Source organism: Pavona decussata, unplaced genomic scaffold, assembly GCF_977016875.1.
Source record: "Pavona decussata unplaced genomic scaffold, jaPavDecu1.1 SCAFFOLD_26, whole genome shotgun sequence".
Taxonomy (NCBI): domain Eukaryota; kingdom Metazoa; phylum Cnidaria; class Anthozoa; order Scleractinia; family Agariciidae; genus Pavona; species Pavona decussata.
This window is the reverse complement of record NW_028145449.1, coordinates 3,506,199-3,533,089: the sequence shown is the minus strand read 5'-3', so window position 1 is coordinate 3,533,089 and position 26,891 is coordinate 3,506,199. Positions and strand designations below refer to the sequence as shown.

The 26,891-nt window shown below is 38.4% G+C and overlaps 2 protein-coding genes across 2 annotated transcripts in view; one reads left to right on the top strand and one right to left on the bottom strand.

Moving 5' to 3' along the window:
- Positions 1 to 15,223, bottom strand: part of LOC146485588 (oxysterol-binding protein-related protein 1-like) — a 34,338-nt gene extending 19,115 nt beyond the window's left edge. Inside the window, exons 1-14 of the mRNA XM_085103361.1 lie at positions 14,998 to 15,223; positions 12,853 to 12,913; positions 12,064 to 12,149; positions 10,628 to 10,702; positions 9,476 to 9,587; positions 8,704 to 8,789; positions 5,055 to 5,131; positions 4,456 to 4,523; positions 4,028 to 4,095; positions 2,592 to 2,636; positions 1,744 to 1,817; positions 1,583 to 1,646; positions 942 to 1,046; positions 386 to 511 (exon numbers count right to left, since the gene is read on the bottom strand). Coding sequence (XP_084959487.1) covers positions 386 to 511; positions 942 to 1,046; positions 1,583 to 1,646; positions 1,744 to 1,817; positions 2,592 to 2,636; positions 4,028 to 4,095; positions 4,456 to 4,523; positions 5,055 to 5,131; positions 8,704 to 8,789; positions 9,476 to 9,587; positions 10,628 to 10,702; positions 12,064 to 12,149; positions 12,853 to 12,913; positions 14,998 to 15,078 — 1,128 coding nt within the window. The 5' untranslated portion in view covers positions 15,079 to 15,223. The remainder of the gene's footprint in view (positions 1 to 385; positions 512 to 941; positions 1,047 to 1,582; positions 1,647 to 1,743; positions 1,818 to 2,591; positions 2,637 to 4,027; positions 4,096 to 4,455; positions 4,524 to 5,054; positions 5,132 to 8,703; positions 8,790 to 9,475; positions 9,588 to 10,627; positions 10,703 to 12,063; positions 12,150 to 12,852; positions 12,914 to 14,997) is intronic.
- A 43-nt stretch (positions 15,224 to 15,266) lies between these two features.
- Positions 15,267 to 19,222, top strand: LOC146485587 (ATPase inhibitor, mitochondrial-like). Its single transcript, XM_085103362.1, has 4 exons — positions 15,267 to 15,405; positions 16,223 to 16,248; positions 16,977 to 17,040; positions 18,878 to 19,222. Exons 1-4 carry the CDS (start codon positions 15,301 to 15,303, stop codon positions 19,052 to 19,054), a joined length of 372 nt encoding a protein of 123 aa, XP_084959488.1. The 5' UTR covers positions 15,267 to 15,300; the 3' UTR covers positions 19,055 to 19,222.
- The last annotated feature ends 7,669 nt before the right edge of the window (positions 19,223 to 26,891 follow it).

The following is a 26,891-nucleotide window of genomic DNA, read 5'->3' as shown; positions in this document are numbered from 1 at the left end:
ACTCCCGAAGCACCTAAGCCAATCACCATCTAGGCATTGTCTAACGATATCAAATCAAATTGCTGGTTTCAAAGACCGCTTCTGTTTCCCGCGAGCTTTGTACAGTCTTGAGAGATGCGGGAGCTGTGAAGTTTTAATATTTTAGTACGGTAATCCTCGTAGTCTGAAATGTCAGCCGTCTCCTTCCCCTTCCCCACATGGGGCGCGGGTTAGGGGGAGGAGACAGCTGATATTTCAGACTATAATCCTCGGAATTCTTGGTGGGGGTGTGAGGCTCGGTTCTCCAGACCATGATCCTATTTCAGGCGTCATCCGTTGCTCCGCCCAAAGAGCATCTGCGTAGGAAGCAACGCTATAGTAGAAATGAAGCCTTTTTCTCACTGACCTTGAGCGAGTCACGCATGCTTCCTAATGGCACTACATCCTGCTCTTGATCATCTATCAGTAGTGTTGGTTGGGTCGTATAAAAGGTGCTGTAAGCACAGTGTTCATGGAGAGAATTCAACCACCTCTGAAACAGATCACAAATAAATCTCTGATAAGTTTAATCGGATACAAACAGGTGAGCAAAGAGATTAGCTTTGCTGATCGGAAGCTGGCATTACAGCATTGAGGCCCTATGTTCAAGTCCACCTTCTGGCTACTACCCGGTACTACGGGGGGGGGTGGGGTACTCACACATACCTACCGTGTATAGCTTATGTAGGGTAGTACCCCCCATCCCTACCGAAATACTACATGTGCAATGTTACAAAAATTTCTCAAAATGGCAGAAATTGATTACATGAACCAAAAATTTAGGGAGTTCTTTGGGAGCACCACAGTTCAAGGACTTTCAAGGGACTGAATTTGGATTTTCAAACTCAAAGGCTTTGAAGGAGTTTCCAAACCTGTGTATAACAATCCTGGTAAAACCAGAAAAAAATCACACGTGTACACACCTGCCGCTGAACCTGTGGAGATTTCTCGTTGGGTGGAATGCTCCAGATCTGAACTGTGTTGTCTGAATACTGGATTTTAATCTTGTGCTTCTCATCTCTAGGCACCTTTAAAATCAATCACTCAACAAGTCAGTCAGTCAATCAATCAATCAATTAATCAATCAATCAATCAATCAATCAAATCAATCAGACAATCACACAGTCAGTCAGTCAATCAGTCAGTCAGTCAGTCAGTCAGTCAATCAGTCAGTCAGTCAGTCAGTCAGTCAGTCAGTCAGTCAATCAATCAGCCAGTCAGTCAGTCAGTCAGTCAATCAGTCAGTCAGTCAGTCAGTCAATCAGTCAGTCAGTCAGTCAGTCAGACAGTCAGTCAGTCAGTCAGTCAGCCAATCAATCAATCAATCAGTCAGTCAGTCAATCAATCAATCAGTCAGTTATTCAGTCAGTCAGTCAGTCAGTCATACAGACAGACAGAGTTACTCAGTCACACAGGCAGGAATACAGTACAACAAAGTTAAGAAATTAACAATACAAAAGATTTTGCTCTTACCATCTTCTCAAGTTTTGGGGGTTATTGGACATTACCAAATCTAATTGTGCAAAGTATACTGAAATGAATAGATACAATAAAACAAACTTACAGAAAGTTTACAGCGGTCAAGATATTTATAACCCTGTCTCTTGACACTGGCAGCAGCATCAGCTCTGAAAACCAAGAAAAATCAAAGTTAATTGATGATCCAGTAGCAGCAAAAACAACAGTGAATACAGAAAAGAAAAAATATAATTGCTGGATACTGACCTTTTGTGGAAATAGCTAAGAACTCCTCTCTCCAGTACTACCCAAAATTTCTTCCACCCAAAGAACCTTGAGCGCTGAAAACAAATGCAAGGCAGTAAGAATAACTGGCATATTAAAGAACTCAAGGCCATGACGCTCTGCACAAAGTACACAGTAGGCATAAATGTACATGGACATAAAGGCCAGTAACAAACACACTTTTAAGCCTAAAGGCTGGTTTTCACTTGCGATGAAGACTGGTATGTAAGTGGCGTTGTAGGAGCGTGCTTATGACCAAGCAAAAACCAAACAATGGAGTCGTAAGCTTGACAGCCGGAATCAGTCACAAGAATCAGAAGAATTCCATTTTCTTGTGATTGTGCTAATGATTCTGCCACTACAATCTAGTAAAAGACAGATAATGTTGCAGTTGCAAGCAGAAGCAGAGGAATAAAACAGTGACAATGTTTGTTCTCAGGCCTCTAAATACTGGTTCAGACAGCAAAAAACATGGCATGCACAAGCATTGTGACTGTTTTATTCTTCTACTTCTGTTTGTGACCGTGATGTTTGAATGAATGAATGACTTTATTTCTCATTTTGAAATAATACAGCAAGTATATTATGTTGTTACAATCTACACTTGGGAGGAAGACTAAGGAAACTCTCGCGAGCTTTTGATTTTCATTAGATTGTAACGTTCAATCTATGCTTCTGATTCTGACTCCAACTCCATCGCTAGTGAAAACCAGCCTTAACTGATATGGAAAACACCATGTTAAGCTTTCCCATTGGCATGCTGTTGCACAACATTACACGTACATTCAGTGCTTACACAAGTATCCATCAACAGGCTGTGTTGCTCTCACCTTAAGGAGAAGACCTTCATGCCTTGACACAACTTTGTGAAGTTTCTGTGAGAAAGAGTTGTAAGAACAATGATTATTCAACCATGCTACAGACACATGGCTTTGCTGTACATAATTTATCATCTAAAATTTGCAAAGGAAACAATAATCAAATGTTATTTTGGAAATACATAGCTTGTTGCTATAAAACTCACCTTCTACACTGTAAGTCAACAACAAACAGTGTTAAATGTAGTTAAATGCAATTTAACTAAGTTAACAACAAAGAAAAGCTGGCATTCATTGGGCGGTCAGCGGCTTTTGGTAGGTAGCGCATGCGCAGAGCACTGCTTTGAGGTGGCGTTTAAGCATGGCGGTGCATAGCGGTTTTGTGGAGTTTCTTGTTGGATTGTCTCAGTTTTCTGCCCCTCTATCCCTCTCCCCTTGTTTCCCCTTTTCCACTGCTTACGCAGTGTGACGGGTGTCCAGATGACTGGGTGTGGGGACTCATGGCTGGGTTGCGGGGATTGCCAGCCATGGGAGCGTATTAATGTCTAGGGGCTGGCTGGTCACAGCGGAGCCCCTAGGGCTAACCGGGCACCCTTCTTCCACTCAGCTTAATGTAGTTGTTAAATAAGTCATACAGGTCCATAATTTAAAATGAAACTTATTGAGGTTGGACTAGACATGAAAAGATTTGGCTTGTGGTGATGGCATAAAGACCAAGGGAAATCCTGTCCAGCTCTCTCATTCAGTCTATACAGTGTGAGCTTTTAGCGAGACAGGTGTCCAGGCACACCATGGATGCCCAGAATTTGAAAAAAACTCAGTGAAATTTCATCAATCCTTTATATTTTAAATCATATCATACATGCCTAGAGCTAGGATAACCCATTTTCAGGTTCTAGCTGAAAGTCTAATTCAGTGTAACTACAGTACTTTGTTAGACAAAGGGTTTTGAGAATCTGAGGTGCTGCGTCAATAGGGAAGTGGAAACAAATATTTGGTTTTATCAACACAGTTGATGACTTAAGGTTCATGTAATTTGGCCACCATAGAGAGATTTGGAAGGTGACATTCAGGGCCCAGTTGTTCAAAGCCTGATTAAGCTAATCCCGGATTAACATGACTTTGATTCGAGTTTAATTATTAGTCAATAATAATTCTTCCAAAAGATTTTTGGCCCCAATTTTGACTCAGACTTTTCTTTACCTTTACATGTAGCTTGAAATTAGCCTTAAACCATTAATTTTTTAACGAGCTAGACAAAAACCTTGATTAACTTTTAATCGTAGATTAGCGTTAATCGGCTTTCGAACAACGCGCGCCCTGAGTGCTAACATGTCATCACAGTGAATACTCTGTACATAAGTACATGTCCTGTACATGTATATAACCAGCCCTTGTGAAGAAACGTTAGTGACGATTTGAAATCTGAGAGGAACTTGAAAACAAACCTGCAGAGGTTGAACATCAAGCAGCTGTTTCATTTTCTTGTTACCAGCTAACTCCAGTGCCGTCTGACCTGATCACCAAAAAAAAAAAAAAAAACCACCAAAAACGATGAGGATATCATTTTTATGGCAAAACATCTCTGGGCCCAAAAACCATTTGCAGTCTAACTGTCAGATGATTCGATTCGAGAGAGTGACCTGTGACCTGTTGATTATTATGATAATGTTGAGGGGAAAATGCAGTTATTTTACTCTGGCCAGACAATGTAGAACCACATTTTTATCCAGCACATACCCACATGTTCATGTACATGTACCAAACACTACTGCAAAGGGGTAGAATCTCAACAAGGAGGTAAAGGAAATAGTTCTAAAGTAGTTGTTTAACTGACAGGGTAGTGCTGAGCAATAGCCTTCTGAATTGAGCTTACCACTGCTATTTCTGATGGTGGTGTCCGCTCCATGTTGTAGCAGAGTCACTGCAATCACTTTGTGTCCCCTAGAACAAAAGTCAACAACAACAAACAACAATCAACCAACCTACTAGTATTTCTTCTATATAATAACTTTTCAGGGGAATTTGGAGGGCAACAATCCCAGTGTTGATGAATGATAGTTATATTAGGGACCTTCTGAATGCAAGACTGCAATGCCAACAAAAACGTCACTTGAAAATATAACTTTATTTCACTTGTGCTACTAACAGTGCCTCGTGGTTGTTTAACTTGTTCTACTAATCTACACAAACAACAAACTTAAGCCAGGAACTAAATTGGTAAGAGCAGCGTTCGAGATAAGATTCAAAGAGAAAGAAAAATTCACTGTCTTGTGCTCACATTCTCCACAAAACCTCGAATTTGGTCATTTCACGTTGTTTTTTGCAGAGGACGGCTGAGAAATGTACCACAACAAAAAATGCACATGCAGAGCAATTGTCTAATTGCTCATTAAGCCTTTCGTTTTGTGGCATTGTCGGTGCCATCGCTGTCGTGTTTTCGTAAGGTCCCTATTGATTTACCTAGCACCTCACCTGTAAGCAGCACAGTGGAGTGGAGTGTTCCCCAGCATATCCTGGCAATTGATATTTGGGGGATGTACGCTGTCAATCTACAACAATCCAAGACCAAAATAACATTATTTTTCAGTGATAACTGTAGCTATAGTGGCCTACATTTTTAAGAGCAATTCTCCAGGAAAGTGAAGCAAAGTTGGAAATGAAAAATTTTAACCCCTCTTCAATTTTTGTGTGTAGGTAGGTTACCTTGGGGGATATACAAAAACAACCATATTTGGATCGGCAGATGTATCGTTGCCATGGTAACCGCACTATATGACGTCGGCCTTGGGACCATGTTTTGAGCAAAAGTTCCACTCTCAAAAAGTAAAAGTAAACGAGTCTGGTTCTCGGGTGCATGTGAACCAATTCAAATGAAATTCATACAGATGTTAGAACCACTCTCCCAGTTTATAAAATTTGCCGTTACAATAATTTGGGTTTTATAAACAAGAACAAAGTGCTCGTCCTACTATGTTCCCCGTCAGCCATTTAGACAAGCAGGAAAAACAAGCACAACGATATTCGTTATTTCTCCGAAAGTACTCTTTCCACATAAACCAAATTAGCAGCAGAGATTACATAGATATTGACGTTTCTAAATATCATAAAATCAATTTGGGGAAAACTATACTCTGGCCATGGGTGCTGAAGACACCTGGGACAAATTGCAAAACATTGCAAAATTCGTAATTTTGAGAGCTCTAGTATTTAGCTCAAACAGGCTTTAGAGAGAGAAAATCAGCTTCAAAAGTATCTTTTATCATCTTGTCTGCTACCTACATTTAGTAAATAAGGTTTTGGCCAACAAATTTGATGAAAGATAAATTGATACAAAACCTACCTTGAGGGTTTTGGGAATTTCTTCAGGATGCTTTCGTCGCGTGGTTCTTTCCACGCACGTTCCGTCTTTTTGACCAAATCTAGCGCAGACTAACAGTTACTCCCATCGAATATCCAGTTTGCTGTGTTTCAGACCAGGGATGATGATACAAGTAGCCCGCATACACTTGACAAAGAATAGTTGACAAAGTCCAAAACATGGTCGTAATGCTTGCGATTTCTGCCGTCGAGCACCTTAATTCATCAATATTATTCAGCCAGGAAGTAAAGTAAATGTGTCGAGATCGATGTACAAAGCAAATGCATGCCTTTGAACAATCCAATCTAAAATCGAGTCAGATATTGCGATAGTCGACAAGCCAAGAATGGTAAATAAACTGAACGCATAGGCCGGAAGTCCGAGAAGCACGACTGCTGACCGGATGTAACACAATGTAATGGGATGTAACACCGGATGTATGTGTAATGATATCCTCTTGTAATGGGGTTGTTTCACAATGGCAATGGTGAAGAAAGCCAAAAAAAAAAAAAAAGGAAAAAAAAAAAACCCAGAATAACCGAATGAAAACAAAAACAAAGGAAATGAAGCTGAACTGAAGCTTGGGTGAAAATTGAACGCATGATCATAACAGCCGCACCCCCCCCCCCCCCCCCAAAAAAAAGATTGCTCTTTAGACTGTGAAAATGCAATTACAAATTCAGTTATGATAAATTATTCGTGACAAGAGAATGAAAAATTCGCGCGTGAAATGTTACATTTATTTACCTGCACGGCAAAGAATAAGATCCATTTCGTCGCTGATTTCATCACGGTTTATACTAAGTCCGTAGGCTTGCACGTGCGTGGAAATATCCCTTTGACATTGACTGAGTTTTATATTGTTTCCACTGCACTCACAAACCAAAACGTCCCTTTTGGGATTTGAAAGAGACCAACTTTCCATTGTCCCGACCAGGATATTTTCCTTCGCACGACGATATGCAAATTTCCCTTACAGTGTTTTTTATCGACAGCACAAATTTACGTCCGGTCACCCCTCCCCCCACCAAAAAAAAAAACAACAGCAAAAAATAAATAGATAAATAAATAAATAAATAGGTAGATAAACAGACAAAATGCCAAAATTTGGGCATGCATTAGGTACTGAATGTGAAAATTTATCGGCTTGGAGAGGAATTATTTATTTCTGGAGGAGAGGTGGGTCAAAAATTCCAACTTCGTAACTTGTACGCTAATGCCCCAGATCAGCGACGTATCTTACATGCAGGCCATCCTTAACATCCAATAAGCAATGAATTTAAAAAAAAAAAAAAAACAAACAAACCCAGGAAACATGGGTGGCTTATGTGGTTGCATAAAACGATCAGTGAAGCGCTTTTATTTTGTCCTCTCTATTCACCACTGTAAAACAGTCGTAAAAGCGGATCAAAAGTCGTCCTTTTATCCCCTATCAATGATATATTGTACCAAAAATATCTAAAGAAGAGATAATGCCATTGCGACAATTAGCCGAAGCTATAAAAACAAACAAACAAACAAACAAAAAGCGCGTATATCGCATTTAAAACTACATCCGGTCAGCAGTTTTGCTACTCGCATTTCCGGTCTACATACGTTTGGTCGTAAACAGATCGTAAACAACGATTTCTTCGCTTCTCAACCATGCACCACGGAATGTACGGCTCGAGTTAGCCAAAGACTTTATTCAGAATCGTCGCAGGCATGCATTTGCTCAGCTGTGATCTTGATGCATCTATTTAACTTCCTGGATGGATTGTATTGATGAATTATTTCGAGACTCGACACCCGACTGTTTGACCTGTTCGACTGTTCTTTATTTGGGTTAATGCATCATCATCTTTGGTCTAAAAGTAGATGTTCGGCGAGGCTAAGCAGTTAAATTTGTCCTTTCCGCTAGAGTCTGTGTAAGATTTGGTCAAGAAAATGGAGCGAGCGAACTGAGGAGAGACCCATCCTATACGACAAAAGCATCCTGAAGAAATTCCCAAAAGTTGCAAGGTGGGCTTTGTTTTAATTTATATTTCATCAAATTCGTTGGCCAAAACCTAATCAATCAAATGTAAATAACAGATAAGATGAATGAGAAAACCTCTGAAGCTGATATTCTCTATCTAAAGCCTGTTTGAACCAAATACTGGAGACCTCAACATTTCCAATTTTGCAATTTTTTTGCAACTTGCCTCGGATGTCTTCAACACCCATGGCCAGAATATAATTTTCCCCAAATAGATTTTATAATATTTATTAACTTCAATATCTATGTAAGCCCTGCTACTAATTTGGTTTATGTAGAAAGAGTACTTTCAGAGAAATAACGAATATGGTTGTGCTTGTTTTTCCTTCTTGTCAAAATGGCTGTCAGGCAACATTGTAATACGAACATTGTCTTCTTGATTATAGAACCCAAAATACTCTAACGGCAAATTTTATAAACTGAGAGAGTGGTTCTACCATCTGTATGAATTTCATTTGAATTGGTTCACATGTACTCGAGAACCAGACTCGTTTATTTTTACTATTTAAGAGTAAATTTTTAGGTCAAAACATAGACCTCAGGCCGACGTGCTCAAGTGTGGTTTCCATGGCAACGACGCACCTGCCGATCCAAATATGGCTGTTTTTGTTCATCCCTCCAGGTAACCTACCTCCACACAAAAAATGAAGGGTAATGATAATGAAGGGGGGTTAAAATTTTTCATTTCCAACTTTGCTTCACTTTCCTGGAGAATTGCTCTTAATACTTGGTTACTGTAAACTTACCAATTTCTTTAACTCAGATGAGTCACCTTCCCGTGCAGCCGTGAGCAGACGTTCTTCCAACTTGAGCTCAAGGTTTCTTTCAGCAGCTGCAAAAGAAAATAAACACAGAAAAATTAATAATACATGAAGTGATACATGCAAGCAGGGGCAGAGTTTTACAATTGAAACACTGGGTGCATAAAGGACCTGTGCCAAGTTTTGGGCTGATTCCTATTTATTTTTAGTTTTGACCAACTTGCCACTGACAATGTGTTTGCTGTTTTCCGATTCAAGCATCATTTTGGACAGATGGTTACCACTATAATGGAAAAAACTGAAGGCCAACAGTCCACCAAAAGTGGCCTGACTGTTCACTGACAGTTGGCCGACTGCCTGAGCCAACTGTCAGCCAACAGTTGGCTGACAGTTGGCAGACAGTAGATACTGACAGTCAACTCGTTGACCTTGGCAAGGTGAGCTGTTCTTCACTTTTACCGGATTGTGAAGAATATAGGCATGCTGCCTCATTGACATCACACCAGCTGCTCAAAAATTATTCAAGTGCTCAATGGAGGCTTTCAGGCAACTTAATTACGATTAAGCTTCTTTGAAAAATAATGTTTTTTGAAATGTTGTTGCCTGTGCTATTACTGCAGCTGTTGCTGTTGTTTTGGTTGGTGTACTTGAGCTCTCATTAGCCTTTCAAGGTGCTATTTTGCCTTACCTATTTTGTAAACTAAGAATAGGCAAGGGAAGGTTCAAATAATTTTTATAAATTTTAATTATATTTAACCTTTTATTAGCTGTTTAACTTCTCTGCTGTTGGTCACTTGACTTGGTTTTCTTCCTTCTCCATTGATGATTGTCACATCAGCATTGTACTGAATTAGGAGTGTGACTGCATCCTGAAAGATAAACACACAAGCATCAATTTATGTAAATATGTGAAACATACATGTATATTTGAACTGCGGATAAAAGATCAAATAGAAGAGAGATCCTCGCAGTTACTACGCAACTTAAGCAGTTGTGAAAAGACAGCCTGAAAAGAAGATAAACAAGCATCAATAGAGATATTTAGAATTGTGTTTATGGCAAATGGCAAACGTGAGATTCAAATTTGTTTTGTTTTTTTTTTTTTGAAGAAATAAGTAATAGATGAGAATACTGCAAAATAATTCTTGCCTTTGATTTTAACCCAAAACTACTCAATTTTACCAAGAAACTGAAAACAGCGAGCAACAAAATATAGTCTGATAAAGATGGTCGCGTGGTGATTTCTGCCGTTTACCATTTGGCATAAACGTAATTCTTAATCTATCTAATATCTCCGTCTTATAAAGGTAAAGTTTTAGTTAGTAATTATCATTCTATTTTTAAAACAGTTTCAAAGGAACAACGAATTAAATGCCATTGATGTCAGGGTAGGATATGGAAAGGTACTGTTGTTGAACTACAATGTATAGTGCACGCAGGCCTGTATTAAGAAAATATTAAGGATGGTGCCTACTTTTGTAAATGCACATAATTATGTTCTGCACATCTCAAGAAACTTGGGTTTCCTATGGTTGGTGCCTACTAATACAGGGATATTTTTGCGTCGTTTAATACTATACAGAAAAAGCAGAACTTAGCAAGTGCTCTGGGTATTTGAAAAGAAAATTGGGGATAACCATGCATTTTTCAGAGACAAGAAAGCTTCAATTTGATAAAAAAAAAATGCCATATATTGCTTTGTATCTTAGCTTTTATTAGAATTATTGTTTCTTAATTATCTCTAAAAAATGCGTGGTTAGCCCCAATTTTTTTTTTTGGGATTCCAATAGCCCTTGCTAACATCTGCTTTTCCCACATAGTAATAAACTATGCAAAAATACCTCTGTATTAGTAGGCACCATTCTTAATAGTGGAGTTCCTTTTTTTGTTATTCAATACATCAACATACCGCTCTTCCTGTAAAAGCAGCACGATGCAAAGGAGTGTCTCCCATACCATTCCTAGCATTGACGTCAGCTCCATTCTGAAGAACAAATGAATTCAAATTATAACAACAATTTATATAAAAGTGTTGTCAGTAAAGTTTGTCTGAAGATTCAAACTCCACTGCCAGTATTATGCAGTAACTTAAAGAATAATAATGCAATAATTATATTATTGAAGGGGTGCTGCGTGACTTTTGATGTACAGTCCATGTACAATCAAATTCTCCTTTTGTTTCAAAAGTGAATACAACAAAATTTGGAAGGAGAATCTAGCTATTTATCAGTCAGGAGAAGGGCTTTTTTCCAGGCACCCCTTCAATTCCACACTACAGTAATTAACAGTAATAGTTTGGCATTTTGACAAGTGATGAAGAGCTTAAAGCAGACAATATTCATTTGCTCAGTAAGTACTGAACTGGATCTAGCTTGCAATGGAGGCTCTTAAGGAGGAAAATGTTTAAAAATATTCGCATGTGAAAGGATTCCTGCTCTTAAGCCTTGTGTGCAAGCTTCAAGCAATTGCAAAAAGAGTTGAGACACTCTCTGTTATCGGGTACTTTTAGACAATCACCATTGTATTATTCCCTCCCCCCACCCCCTTATCAGTGTTGAACAAAATTTGCAATGACATTTAACCTACCAAGTGTTTATTTTATTTATTTATTTATTTATTTATTTATTTATTTTCCAACACCACAATACCAAATGTAATACAATGTAATACCAAATACAATACAATGCAAACAAAAAAAATAGAAAAAAATAGATGTAACAGTGGGGAGGAGACTTAAAGGAAACTATGGAGCTTATATTAATTAGGTCTCCTCAGTTATTATTTTACAAGATGAAATTAAACAAATAAGATAAGAACACGACAACGGATACAATTACATTGCACAATTTCATACAATTACAGGGTCAAACGGAAGGATACATACGAAAAGAAAAGCTACAAGAAAAGTTAATACTTAAACACATTTGTATGAAAACTACTAATAGTTATTATAGAAAAAGTGTCAACATTGAAAGGAAGAAGGGAGTGGGGGGGGGGGGGGGGGCTTGAAGTGAATTACACTGTTCATTGGCCTTTAAGAGTGTGATATTTGCAGGAAATACACCGTAGGAAAAGTGCTGAGAATGTCTCAGTCTCTTTGCACCTGCTTGTAGATCCAGTTCTACATGTTCATGTATACTGACAATAAAAATGCAGTCTACTCCAGTTATTGGCACTAATACTGCCCCTTCTTAGTCGATTCTATACCTGTCTACATGTAGTTCCATTTGTCTCATATTGGGGCCGAAAGCATTAACCTTTAACCTCCTATTCTATAATCTGAAGCCAGTGACCCACTGAGCTACATCTAACATGGCGAAAGTTACACAAAGATATCTGACTTACCTCCAGCAATGCCTTTACAACATTTTTATGTCCAAAGTAAGAGGCCAAATGAAGAGGGGTCCATCCCTGGTTGGCCTTGGATCTTCCTACAGAGAAAAAAGAAGCCTTTACCGTGTACTTTAATCTTTTAAGCCCCATTATCATCATTGTACAGTTCAAGAAAAAATCCACTGATACCTACCCCATGAAAGGTCAATGGAAATTCCTAGAGGGAGGGGGGTCTTAGAAGCCAAAATTTTGGAAGCAAAGTTTGAAGCTAAACTGAAATTTCCTGGGGGAACAAGGGGTGTTAAACAACAACAACAAAAAATCTTCTGTGGGGGGAGTACATGTATGGATATTTTCTGGAACTTTGCATTATCCTCATTCACTCTGGCAAAGGGCTGGCGCTTGAAATATCAGCACTTTCAAGAATCTCTAAGTTTTGGTGGCCAATAATATTTATTTACGTGTACCTTAGGTTATCAACTCTGTTGCATTGATAAACTAAACATCCAAAATCCAATTATTCACCTCTTAGAGCAAGCTCTTAAATATTGTTTTAGTGTTCTGAGTTTCAGAGTTTGTACGATTGCCTAATATTGAAATGTGTGGCAAAAAAAATTTATGCATGTCCTTGCAATCATGTTGGCAGGACTGTGTTATTCCCCAGTGACAAATTGTAAAAACTACTTGAGTTCTAAAACTCCCACGAAATAGGTCACCATCCATCAATTGAGTTTGTTCCCCACAAACAAAACTAATGCCAACAAGGACTGCACATACACATTACATTGTACATGCACATACCTTTACAGTTTATATCAATGCTTCTAGACCCACTCTTAGGTGACTTAAGTTGTAACAAACTCTGAAAGACATTAAAAGAAAATGGTAAGAAAAATTAGTCTGTCATCGTGACATCCTATAGGATTCTTATTATAGCTACTGAAGCTTAGTCGAGCATTCATACATGTACCAAGGATACCTGGTCTGAAACTATCTGCCCTTAGTGAAACAGGATTGTACCAGGGAATGGTGTTCAAGCCGGTCAACTACACTCTCTGGTTCTTCTCCATGAGAGTGTCAAACTTTCTAAGGCGATGCATCTAAGATACATGTATTTAACAATCTCCCACATTGTATTAGAAACTGTGCAAATTACACGTTTAATTATATGACTCTCAAAAACATTTTTATGTAACAGAATAGACATCAACTGATTCTCTTGCAGGATACATGTACAGTCAAACCTCTTTATTACAGACACCAAGGGGACAGGAATAACTGTTCGTAATGTAGAGGTGTCCTTTTTAAAGAAGTACGCTTTATATGGATTCCAGCCTGTCAGGGACCAAGTGAACTCTCTGTAATAAAGAGATGGTCGCACTATAGAGGTGTCCATAAGGAGAGGTTCCACTATTTATTTTTACCTTGTGATTTTATATTAGGAGAGTGAAAATAAGCGATAAAAATGAACATCATTTCAGTGTCGTCATGACGCCATTATCAAGTTCAGAGTAATTTATTGAAATCAAGTCAATGTCAGAAATAGTTATGTGAAGTATACAAAAAGGAATTCACACTAACGCATGGTCAACGCGTGATATTTTTCTGTCCTTAAGAAGTGCATGAGTAAGTTCGACTGTTAGTTTACGAAATGTTGCAAATTAGAGAGTTAACATCATCTCTCAATGTCCAATCGGACTCAATTCAAGCAAAACTATTTGCATAACATTATATATTCAGATATTATGTCAATTTTGGTGAACTATTTCTGACATTGACATTATTCCAATTACTCCGAACTTGAGAATGGCGCCATGACGATGCCGAAACGTTGTTCGTTTTTATTGTTTATTTTCACTTGCCTATGACTATATCTAAACCTTTACTTATAAGGATTTTATATTAGTTTGATTTTTTTGTTTCCTTTTATCACTTTTTGATAGCTTAAGAAAACGGCAACAGTTTTGATTTTTGAAGACAATTTTTCGACAGCTCTTTTGTCACCTTCAGTTCGAAATTGTGAGATGGTCCTGGCAGAAGAACCGTTAAAACATGTCTTTAAGAATCAAAGCCATTGTTGTTTTTCTTAAACTGTTAACTTGCCTGCTACTGTCCAGACCTTGTTCTTAATAATTTCTTAATCTTTAGTTATTTATTATTATATTTAACTGAGAAGTAGAAAAATAGATAAAATAAATATCCATGGGTTCTTAAAAAAATTAAAATTAAATCAAAAGCAAAACTGAAACAATCTCATATGCTGTAACCTTGTTTTTTTAAATATTTAGATCAAACTAATCAATGCATGTGGAGAGCACAATCGTTATACAAATCTGTACAAAAGGTTTCACCAGCAAGGGTAATGCATAATGGGAATAGCTTTTTGCAAAATGTTACAAAACAGTCAGTGATCTTTTCATGTTTCTTAGAGTGAAGCTACCAAAATGTTTATAGCATCAACGCAGAATTTTGCCTTTCATTTCTCTGTATGCCTAATTCGCAGAAGTTAATCGTTAAGGTAGATCTTCATAATAAAATTAAGATTGTGCTATAAAGCTCGTGACGAGTACAGCAACGAGCTGACAAAAACTTCGTGACTAAACGACCTTTCCGAGCGATTTGTCTGACTTATAGTTAAAATGAACGCTCTCATTGAAAAAAATCATTTGTAAAAAAGGCATTCATAATTTCCGATGAGCTGTAAAACGTGATATAAGGTACGTGAAATATTTTTTTTTATACACAAAACTACGAGTTGAAGTTTAAAGGACAAGGTTGTAAGCTAAGCTTATTATAACTACATGTAGCTGGCTTTAACTCAGATCATGGTAACTGCTAAATGTTAAAATAAATGAGAATGTTCTGTTTTGTTTTGAATTCCTGAAGCCCTGCCCGTAGTGAAAACAAAAACACTCCGCTACTTATATTAAAAGAAAAATTACTCACGAGAACCGCATCAATGTCCCCTCTCCGTGAAGACTGCAAGAGTTTCTCTTCATTTTCCTCCCTCTTACTTGAGCTAGACATGGCTCTTTTCACTCACAAAATAAATCTTTCATCGTCATCTATCCATAACCACTGTTTAAGCGAACAGTTTGCGTTTAAAGACCGCAAATTTAAGCCGGTTTCACTCTCACGTCCTTTCCCTTCTACAAATTTGCTCTGTAAGCCCACGAAAAGCTCTTTCCAGGCTCTTTCCGTGCTCAAGCCAGTCCTCCGCGGACAATCTTCCACGAGACCTGATTCAATATGGCGTCCTTTCGATTGGCTGCGATTTCTAGACGAGCTATTTCCTCGCCGTTTTTGCAGCTTAGGACGATGGTGGCTGGAGAAAAAGGCAGTGGAGTTGGAAAGGTAAGCATTGGATTTAAATCTGTGTCTTTTATGCGTTTTATTTGAACATTTACAGTAATATTTTTTGTTGCATGCACACACGTTCTGTGAGGTCAACGCTTGAAGCTAATATAAGCTTAAGCTTGTTTCAATATGTTGTACTCTCTTATCAGAAGAATTATTGGTTTCAAAAGCGTTTTTAATAAACTTGACTTAAGTTTACTTCGTCGCCTGGTGACAAGATTTTTTCTTAGTATAAAATGTGTCTTGAATCACAAACAGAAAACAACCAAAACATTTTGAATTCAATAAACAATTGTACATGTAGGCTTTACCTGTACGTAAAAATATTGATTATTTGTAGGGTGAAATTGGTTTATTTAAAATGCAGTCTTATTTGCAGTAGAACTATCTATACGATCATAATGAGGTGACGTAATATACAAATATTTAGGGAGATGCGTGGTTGTGTGGGTGTTGGGCGGTTTATTATGCAAAATATTTCGCTCTTTCTCGATACTTCATCAACCATTGTTTATCATTCTATGAATATTCCATGAAACTGCTGAACACGAAACAGAAGAAAAATGTATAAAACGGACAATGTATTGCTGTATAATTTCATTTCATTGTTGAAGTATTATCGGGGGAGGATAGGTTGGTGCAAATTAGCTTCATACTTTGCTTCTAAAATTTTGACTTTTAAGATACCCCCCCCCCCCCCCTTACCAGGAATTTCTGATGACCTTCCAAGGGGTGGGTATGGGTTTTTTTCTGACTGACTTTGTGTCTGATGAAAAGACATGACGTGGCATACAACTTTTTTTTTTTTTTTCAGGGTGGTGGTGCTGGAGGAGACATCAGGTAAAATTAACCACCATTTTTTTGTGTTCACAGGTTATGACTACGTGAGAGAAGCAGAACTCAGCAAGGGCTGTTGAAGTTCAGAAAGAAAATTTGGGGTTTCTACATGTTTTTCAGAGATAATCAAGCAATACTAGTTCTAAAACGTTTTAAAATAACAACGTGTGACATTTTCTGTACAAAAAGAAGGATGATTATCTCTGAAAAAGGTTTAGGATTCCAAAGAGCCCTTGCTAAGATCTGGTTTTCCTGTGTAGTCAATAAGCTGGACAAAAATACCTTTGTATTAATCAGCCACTTTTCATAAGAAACTCATGTTTCCCTCTGTAGTGAGCCACCCAATTCTTCTATTTGTAGCACACTCAACAAAATTACTTAATAGAGCTTTGTCACTCGGTGGCCATGTTGAGTCTCAGGAGAATAAATTTTTTTTTTTTTTTTGCACTGCAAGCCTCACACTGAATTAGTGTCTGGGTGAGGCTTGCCGTGCAAAAACAAAGCTTTTTATTCTCCTGAGACTCAACATGGTCACCGAGTGACAAAGGTCTATTCAATTCTGATTGGTGGAGAGCAGGACAGTTAATCCCAAATTGAGACCAGGCATCCACAGGAGTTTTGCTACAATTTTAACAATGCATTACCAGAATTAATTGAATAATTGAAAAGTTTTAATGTAATACCTGTAATTTTCTGACCAGTACTGTGTAAATTGTTAATCTCATTTTCAGGAGCGCTGGAGGAGCATTTGGAAAAATGGAACATGCCCACGAGGAACAGTACTTCAGAAAACTGGTGAGTTCACCTGTTATTAAAATAATCTGTAAGTATAGCAAGTATCACAAGTATCAATCATTGATTCTCCATTCTCGCGAAAGGCTAATGCTCAAAACATCAGCACTCGAATCTCTTTACGGTGGTCAATTTACCTTTAGTTATCAACCCTGTTGATAAACCAAACATTCCTTAATTTTACACTACCAGTTCAACATTGATGCTTCTGTACAAGGCATTAACTTGGGCCCACTTTCTTTAAAAAAAAGCGCTGTAATACCCCAAAGGCAACTAACTTTCCAGGTGCTCAGAAGCCAATTTGTTATGGAATAAAGACAAGACAGTAAACTTTGGCTGTGGCATTAATTTTGCAAAACTAGTAAGATAACCAGTACTAAGTTACCCTGCGAGCAGAGGCCTTCTCATCTAGGAAGATCGAAGGGCCTCTGCTCGCGGGGTAGTACTTAGTAAATGACTTTAACCGTTATCCAAGGGAAACATGTTAATAATTTTTTTTATTATTTGAAGTAGCAAGAGGTTCAAGGTGACCGTTGTTCCAGATAACCAGAGTATTGTGTAGTATAGAAAAATGACACCTGGGGTGCTTACCATTTACATGGAAACCCGGAAATTCCAGTTGGAAAATCAAATGGTACGCATCATTCCATATGGAGTACTCCTGAAATTATGGGCTTCTGGTCAAAGTGATTCATTTTTATTACTCCTTTTGGGATTTACAGCTGATGTTCATACATTTTGCATGTTATCCACCTTTTGTTAAGACAAGCTAAACCATTTCCTATTTATGCCGAAAATTTGCATCCGGGTGGTTTACATAAATGGTAAGCACCCCTTTACTCCCCTACCTCCCTCGTCTACCCCAACCTTACCCACAGGTACATAATTAAAGGGCTGAGAGCCTAACCATCTTATATCGAATTTCACTGACTCAATTTTTTGGCCTAGTTTTTCTCAAAAACTTAGGGTGTGTTTGATTGACCCTATTCCGGAATAGGAATACATACAGCTGTACAATCATTTCAAGAAATCTCTCAGGAGGTTTTTGAAGTTACTGGAATACAAAATTGCTCCTAAATTATCATGTGTCAGCGAAAGTTTGCAGAAATGTCCTCCCAAATTTACCTGAAAGAGAAATCTAACAGCTATTCCTCTTATTCTTATTCTGAGCCTGGGCCCAGTTGCTCAAAGCATGGTTAGCGCTAACCCGGGTTAAACACCATGACAACCTATAGGTTTTAATACCTCTTAACCAATAGTTAGCGCTAACCATGCTTCGAGCAACTCAGCCCTGGTTGTTCGAAAGCCGATTAACTCTAATCCACGATTAAAAGTTTTTCGAGGTTTTTTATCTCCCTCGTTTAAAATGGTTTAAAAGGCTAATTTCAAGCTAAAGGTTAAGAAAAGTCTAAGCCAAAACTGAGGGACAAAAATCTTTTGGGAGCATCTTTATTGATTAGTAATTAAACTCGCATCAAAGTTCACGTTAATCCGGGATTAGCTTAATCAGGCTTTGAACAACTGGGCCCTGGAATACGATCAATTGAACGCAACCTCAGCGTTAATGAGCAAAAAACACACACAAAAAAAAAAAAAAACTACAGAGCGATGTTCTCTGACAACAAAAATGTATTTATAAATTTAATGTACACTAAATGATGAAATAAATAAAGATTGTTGTTGACAAAATTGAAGACCGCATGCAAAATTCAGACCATTTTGAGCAAAACGAAAAAATTAACCTAAATTCAACATAAGGCGGTTATCCTCTCAATCCTTCAATTATAATTATACTGTAAGTGCCCAATAAATTCCCTAATAAATTTCATATCAAACACAGCAAAACGAGCAGCTGAAGAACATGAAGGACCATCTGGAACAGGCCATTGATCACCACGAGAAAGAGATCAAACATCACGAGGAGGCCATTCGTCGCCACCGTGAAGCAATGGAACAACACAAGAAGGGAATGGACAAATTGTCTGATGGTGAATCTTCTGACGATGAAAAGAAGTAAAGGCCTTGTCACTGTGTTTTGTTTTGGGTGTTGATTAGTTGGTTTTTATCATGCGCAATGACAATGTTATGAAAACTGGTGTACGTGTGTCAGCCTGTGATAATATTTTCTGCTAACACAGCTTTGTTTCACATTTTCAAGTTTGAAATAAAATGGAATATTACTTCATTTCCTTGGAATCTTTTTATTCTCTGTTTCCTGGCCTTTTGTAGGCACAATTTCTGCCCTTCCCTCGGGTTCCGCTTTCGCTCAAATTGAACCTAGGCCTTATCATCATATGGGGATAAACTAGTAAAACTAGTAGTAATCAAAGCTTAAAGTGCGTCGCCTTAGGCCCTGAGGCACTTAGCTGGGTTGCATAGATCATGTTAAGATTACGGGAGCCTGTAACTATAGTTGCAAAACAATAGGTTATTGTTTGAGAACAACCGTTAACATCCGTGTTATCTTAAAACGTTTTATTCAACCAGTCCCAGGTGTTTACAGGGGCGCGGCATCCTGCCAAGGGTGCGGCGGGGGTACTGTAGTTCCAGTTACTTCTTTGTATTTCCAGTGCAGGTTATTACTCGTGCAGGATGTGTTTTTTCCTTCTTTATTATTATGTTTAATGCAACCCTTATTAAATCAGACCTTAGTGGTTACAATATTTGTTCGGATTGAAGTGATCAAAGTACAATGTATTAATTCAGGAATTTCCAGAAAATGAACTGCAGCAAACAGGTCGAATATTAATTGGCATACTGGATCTTGAGTAACTACAACGACGGACGCGAACAAAAGAGAACAAAAGGTACATTAAATGTGAATAACGTCAATGTTTATTAGCTCATTGTTCTGAATGTCATATGACAATTTTTCCAAATCCAATTCCAACAGGTTTTCCAGAATTTCGCAAGGATCTTACCTTGCCTTGTAGTTTTGGAAGCGAAACCACGAGGAACGATACGAAACGGTACCGTTCCACCGTTCCTTGTGGTTTCGCAAGGATCTTACCTTGCCTTGTAGTTTTGGAAGCGAAACCACGAGAAACGGTACGAAACGCGCGCGCTGGGCATGATGGACAGTATTGGGACGTCAACACTGTTACCTTCAGAGATCTTTAGTAAACGAAGATTTCTGGGCGGGGGAAATATCCAAACAGAGGTTTTCTTACTTCCTGGTTGGCCAGAGGACCAGGCGCTTACTGGTCATGCCATCTGTGTGGGCGTCCTGTGGTTTAGGTACTGGATTAGCCCCTAGGTCTTCTCTTCCTCTAAGAGGTTGCTGAAGATGGCCGCCATTTTCTTTTATTATTATTATTATTATTATTATTATTATTATTATTATTATTATTATTATTATTATTATTAGTATTTTTAGGATCTTTTTAACAACTTTTTTATTTCATCAAAATTTTAGTCTTACTATTGTTAAAAAATTGTGCTTGAAAATAGCTCTGTTGTACTTGGAAATAGTCGCTTTTTTTTTAATCGAAATGAATTTTAAATATCGAATTGTAAATAGGTTTTAATAGCTCTTTTTTTCTACTTTTAACTTGTAAATATCAATTTTGCTTGGAATATTATAATAAAGAAAGATTTTTATTTATAATAATAATAATAATAATAATAATAATAATAATAATAATAATAATGGAATGATAACTTTATTATTTACAAGAATAAAATCTACTTTTTATTATTATTATTATTATTATTATTTAATCAAGTTTCAGATTTACAATGAAATCAAATCAACCGTTCAGTCTGAGGTAGGCTTAAAACAGAGTACCAGACCCCTTAAAAATAAGCCATCTATTATTACATCATGAACAAATCTATAGAATTAATTAAGTGATAAAATTGTCTGAAAAGTTACACAAATGGATCAATTAGGTAAAATACAATGTAAAGTTACAAAAAAATCAACTTTAAACTTATCATAATAAAAGTTCATCAAATTCTTACGGAAGATTGACAAGGTATTTGATTTTCTTAAACTAAGCGGTAAATCGTTGCACAGACGACAGATCCGAACAAAAAACGAATTCTTAAAGACGTCAGTCCTGCTGAAAAGGACATCAAGCGTTAAATGATCAACATTTCTGAGCGGCTTAGTACAAGAACGAAAAGATACATAATCGAAAATGTTTCATTTGTATATATTCTTAAGATACTTAAAAAGAAAACTAAATCGTTAATTTCCCTACGATACTTCAAGGGGAAACATCCAAACAGATGTTGTCTTCCTTCCTGGTTGGCCAGAGGACCAGGCGCTTACTGGTCATGCCATTTGTGTGGGTATCCTGTGGTTTAGGTTGGCAATCATTACATAACTTCCCCATCATATGAAGTCATCACTTCCGGTTGCGGATCTCAAAGGAAACTTCTTTGGATGTACTATCTCTCCTCCAAGTCTCAAGTTTGAGGAGACATTTTCCCAGCCGAAACACTTGCTATTCATTACAATTAACTCCGAAAATCTCAAGCAATTTCGAACAGACCACTGTTGGATTGTTTCGGTGTTTACCCTCTTGAGAGCAGGCAGAAACGATTTTAATGTATGTTCCGTCAAGACGAGAAGAGATAGATAAGGGGGTTTGTGCTACGTCGGTGAGCCGTAGTGGAAACGAATGTCTGATTTTATTAACGTAACAGAGCTGATCATTTTCGTCCCCAGAGCCTCCTGTCCCTCTATGCCGGCGGGGTCTTCGGTCCTCGTGCCCAGCCTCTAGCGGCTAAGCCAGCCAGGCGACTCTGGGGACGAGAATGCAGAGCTGATAAGGTAATTTGGCTAACGTAAAGAGAATCCAGTGCTGACGTTTCGAGCGTTAGCCCTTCGTCAGAGCGAATCTCTCTGTGGAGAAGAAGCAAGTCGTGTTGGGAAGCTAGAAACTGTTTCGTTATGCAACGGTCTGAATGATGCTCACCGGAAGGTGTAACTCAATGGGTGGTTAATGTACTGAAGGGCAAACACAATCCTATTAAACTCTTACAATGTACAAACAAAAAGAGGACATAGGCGATAACGGTTTACGTCTCTTTTAATGTCATTTATTTCATAGCAAACAAAATTATTCAGTTTTATACCTTGACAATAGTCCTTGAACCCAAAAGACACCGAATCATTGGTACACCTATTCTAATTATGACGACTTTTAGACGTGTTTTTATTTATTTAACTACTGTTTCCGTAGTATCCCAAGACAACAGGCCAGATAAGTTCGTTGGTAGCCGGACCCGTCTTCGTGCGAGGGTTGAGGTTGACTCGAAACTGCACCAGCACCGTCTTTGTGCCTTCAACTGATTGGTTGGATGCAGAAGGGCTCATCATCGCAGTCAGATCGAAATTCGAGGCAGTAGAATTTTCTGATGTGAGGAAGATGTTGACCAAAACGCACGGCGCTGTTCAGTTTCATTTCATCGGTGGCCAAGCCTACAGCCAATCCAGATGTGTTGAAAATACCAACGTTGGTATAAGCAGCGTACTGCAAGAGGACATGATTCGCGCCACATACCACTGCAAAGTCACCCGCTCCAGCAAGAGAGATGCTCCTATCGGTGTTTATGTAAACAGTGTCCTCATTATCACCGAATCCATAACACCCTTGCAGACATTTTGTCATGTTAATAACGATAGGAACTGGGTTGGAAACATAATCTGGCTCACCATAATGCGTTTTAACTGCTGATAACAACGCCTGGAATGTCTCGCTACCAACAATGTCTTTCTCATGCTGTCCAACGGTCCTGGTGGTGGGCATTGTCGCTGCGAAACCATTCTTTGGCACTGGAACTTTCGGTGTCAAGTATCGCACAAGAATATTCATATTTTCAGCAGAGATGTAGTTCTCAATTTCTTCACTAGATGTGTCAGAACTTGATGATTGAAACGACTCTGGCAAAGCTAGTCGGTAGATGGTACGGAAGCTGTCGCGCAAAGATGTTTTACCTTCCAGATGAAATACTGGCAGATTGGGAATGCTGTCGATATTCATCGCTTCAAGAGGGACACCAGAATCTGTGAATGCCTCGACTATGTCTTCAGCGACTTGCTTGTTAGCAGTCGTTATATGAACGAAGAGAGACCTAAATTTGGTGTGGCTGTCAGGTTTGCCGGTCGCCTTGATGCTCAGATGGTTTCGGGTGTCGTACCACGGAATGTCCACTACTACACGGCTTCCATCGACGGTAGGATTAGGGGGGAAAACGTTGACGTCCTCTCCTGTTGGGCTACTCATGGCATCGCTGCAATCCAGATCGTCTTCGACGTTGGATTTTGCTTTCTCGTACAGGTAGGTCCGTATTCCGAAGTAGTCCGTCTTTGGTGGCAGGCAGCCAAACAGCACCAAGCCATGGTCTTGCCTCGGTTCGTAATACCCACTCTTGCCAGCTAAAAATGACGACGGGGTTTCAGGAGGGCACTTGTTATCTGGACAAGGGACGAGAGTTGATCCATACGCTACTGAAGGGTTGTTGTAATTTAAACAACTTGGCGGCATTTGGGGATCTGTCGGATCGCAAAGCCCAAAGACAGCTAAGCCATTTGCTATGTCATATTTGGTCTGGAGGCGATTCATGGCATCCTTAAGAAGCTTCATCCTAAACTCAGGAATAGTTAAGTCGCACAGCCGATCCAAATTCATATAAGATTGATCGCTTTCATGGCATGCTGAAAAAAGCAGCACAATCCCAAGAAACGGATAAATTAGCTTAGTGGACATCGTTGAAAGTTTGCGTTCTGAACTATGACTGCTAAACATTAAATGCAAGTCACAAAATGAAAGATACGTCATGTCGAAGCCCAATACTATTGGCTAAATTTTATGACCTTACATCTTTCGATATCACAGTCGTGACTTTCCATGGAAACCTTTTGGGGGGTCAAAAACGCAATGTATGCAAAAGACGTCGAATACCTCGGGAGGTGTATTTTCAAACATCATAGGCATTTTCAAATAACACTGGCGTCTAATTTTGAGATACCAAGTCTGTGGAAAGCATCCTGGGCCCCGTCCACACTAATGCGTTTTCAAAAGTATCCGTACGGAACAGGAAGCTTGAAGGGACATGCGAGATGCGAGTTAGTTGTAGATGAAATTTTTTTTTCAGGGTACGAATGCGAGATGTGAGATAAAAAATGCGAGATGCGAGACAGAAAATGCGAGATGTGAGATAAGAAATGCAAGATGCGAGATAGAAAATGCGACGGATGCGAGATAGAAAATGCGAGAAGTGAAATAAGAAATGCGAGATGCGAGATAGAAAATGCGACGGATGCGAGATAGAAAATGCGAGATGAGATAAAAAATGTGAGATGCGAGATAGAAAATGCGAGAAGTGAAATAAGAAATGCGAGATAGAAAATGCGAGATTAGATAAAAAAAATGTGAGATGCGAGATAGAAAATGCGAGATGCGATATAGAAAATGCGAGATGATAGAAAATTCTCAATGATAAAAAAAGGTAAAATAAAGTGTTGACAGGCCAGACACGACTCATAAGCACGTGGTCTAGTGGTGTGAAAAGTGGCTTCTCGTTATAGTTTTGCTCTCACGACTATATCTCTTAAAGATTTTCCTTTTATGTATGAGATAAGTGGAGGCTCTTTGAATATATTTAGAAGCAATGGTTGATTTTGAAAAAAACGAAAGAGTCCCTGTAGGTTTAAAGTGCGTGCGAATGTCAAGGATTCCTTCATTGTAGAATCTCTCGCCTTCGTAAACAGTTGTGTCCAGAAAGTTAATTTCTTTGTTAGAGATTTCAGCCGTTAAATTAGTTCTAAGGTGGTGTCTGTTTGCAAGGACAAAAAATCTTCTATCTCCTTCTTATCAGCACTCCATAATGAGAATATGTCATCAATGTATCTTTTCCACTCAAGTGGTTTTGTTTTGCTTTGGCTAATTATTTCCTTCTCAATCGAAGAAACGGATGTTTGCAAAAGCGACGGCCATCTTCGTGCCCATTGAGGTTCCGTGTATTTGAAGATAGTTCTCACCGTTGAATTCAAATGAATTCTCTTGAAGGAAATGCCTTAGAATTTCTCTGGGATAGTGTGTAGGGATGGGGGCGTTAACCCTGTAGGAATTCTCGCACGCTCTGCATACTGCGTTTTAAAACAGTACACATAATTTTCTTCCTGCCACACACCAGCGGTCAGAAAAGGACTTATAAAAGGTGAAGTCCTGAGACTCCTTAGAACCAATTCCTCATCGAAATCATTCTATTGCAATATCACCAACTTCAAAACGGCTACCACTTCAATCACATTGAGAAAATGTATCTCCGAGGTTAAATTCACTGAACGGAACTCGGCTTTTACAACAAAAAGAGAAAGTGCGAAACAGAATTCTACCTTATGTCACAACAAACTACCCCATTGCTTCTAGAAATATTCAAAGAACCTCCTGACCACTTATCTCATACAAAAAAGGAAAATCTTTAAGAGATACACTAGTGAGAGCAAAACTATAACGAGAAGCCACTTTTCACACCACCATACCACGTGCTTATGAGTCGTGTCTGGCCTGTCAACACTTTATTTTACCTTTTTTTTTTTTAACCGTTGAGACTGTGAGCTCATCGTTTCTATCATCTCGCATTTTCTATGTCGCATCTCGCATTTTTTTATCTTGCATTTTCTATCTCGCATTTACCCTAAACATTTTTTTTTTTCATCTACAACTAAATCGCATCTCGCATGTCCCTTACAGTCTTCCGTATGTTCCTGCTCCAGCACTATGATGGAAAGATCTTTTAAGGGCAAATGCCCTTACCACAGATGATCTTCTTCTATGAAAAACCAAGAAATGGTTGAATAGAGCAAGGTTAAGCCCCAAACAGGCTACGAAATATGTTAGTAGCATCGGGAAAAGCATGTTCATCCGCCATGTTTGATTTCCAAAAGATGCGAAGCCTGGGTACAACTCTAATGGTGACGTCAGATTTGTGTGCGTTTTCATTTGTATTCACTTATAAAAGGGCGTTTTCAAATCGATGCGTTTTCGATGGAAACGCTCAGCGTTTTAGTGTGGACAGAAGGCGAAAACTCATTAGTGTGGACAGGGCCTTATAGGGGAAGCATCATGGGGTTTTTCGGCATCTTTTGTTAAAAATGGTGAAAAGGACCTTCAATCAGCTGCCAAATAATTCTAGAATGACGAGAGGAAAGAAATCAACTCAATTCTTGAAAGGAAGAACTCGTTATCTGTTCTAGCTCATTTTGGAAACAAAAATGCAAGAACTTCAAAAACATTAGCCTGACATTTTTCAAGTTTCAATCCACACCGGCCTACTCTGTCTCTGGCCAGAGACACTAATCGACAGTTTTATTCCACTAGGGTGATAATTTATAACAAACTTGACAATTATTTCTTTGTTTCTGCTGACAGACAAACATTTTTTGGGTTTTAAAATGACAGCAAAATTGCATGATTCTTCCCCTTGAATCAGCAAGGTCGTATAATGTTGAAACTCACACTTGTGCTATTTTATCATTGGTTTTCTTGCATGGGTTTATTTATCGTTCGGTGTTGGGAAACAATACAATAAGTGCCTTATTTACCGGGAATATTCGAATCAAAGGGATAAAAGTATTAAAAAGTTCAATCATTTACCTTTCTATTTATGTTTTAGTTTAGTACGGATCTATCGCTGATCAAACGTTGTTTTCTGTTGGAATAAATTTGGTAGGAGCAGCTGTTCTGTTTAGGACATGTTTCTCAGGAAACTAACCCTTCCTTCAATTATGCTTGAAATTGGTCTTTCCTCAGATAACAATAGATTGCTTACCTTAAATCATGACTTATTTTACTGTTTTCGACCTTTAAAAGTTAACCTTTCGTTGGCATTTCCCTGGA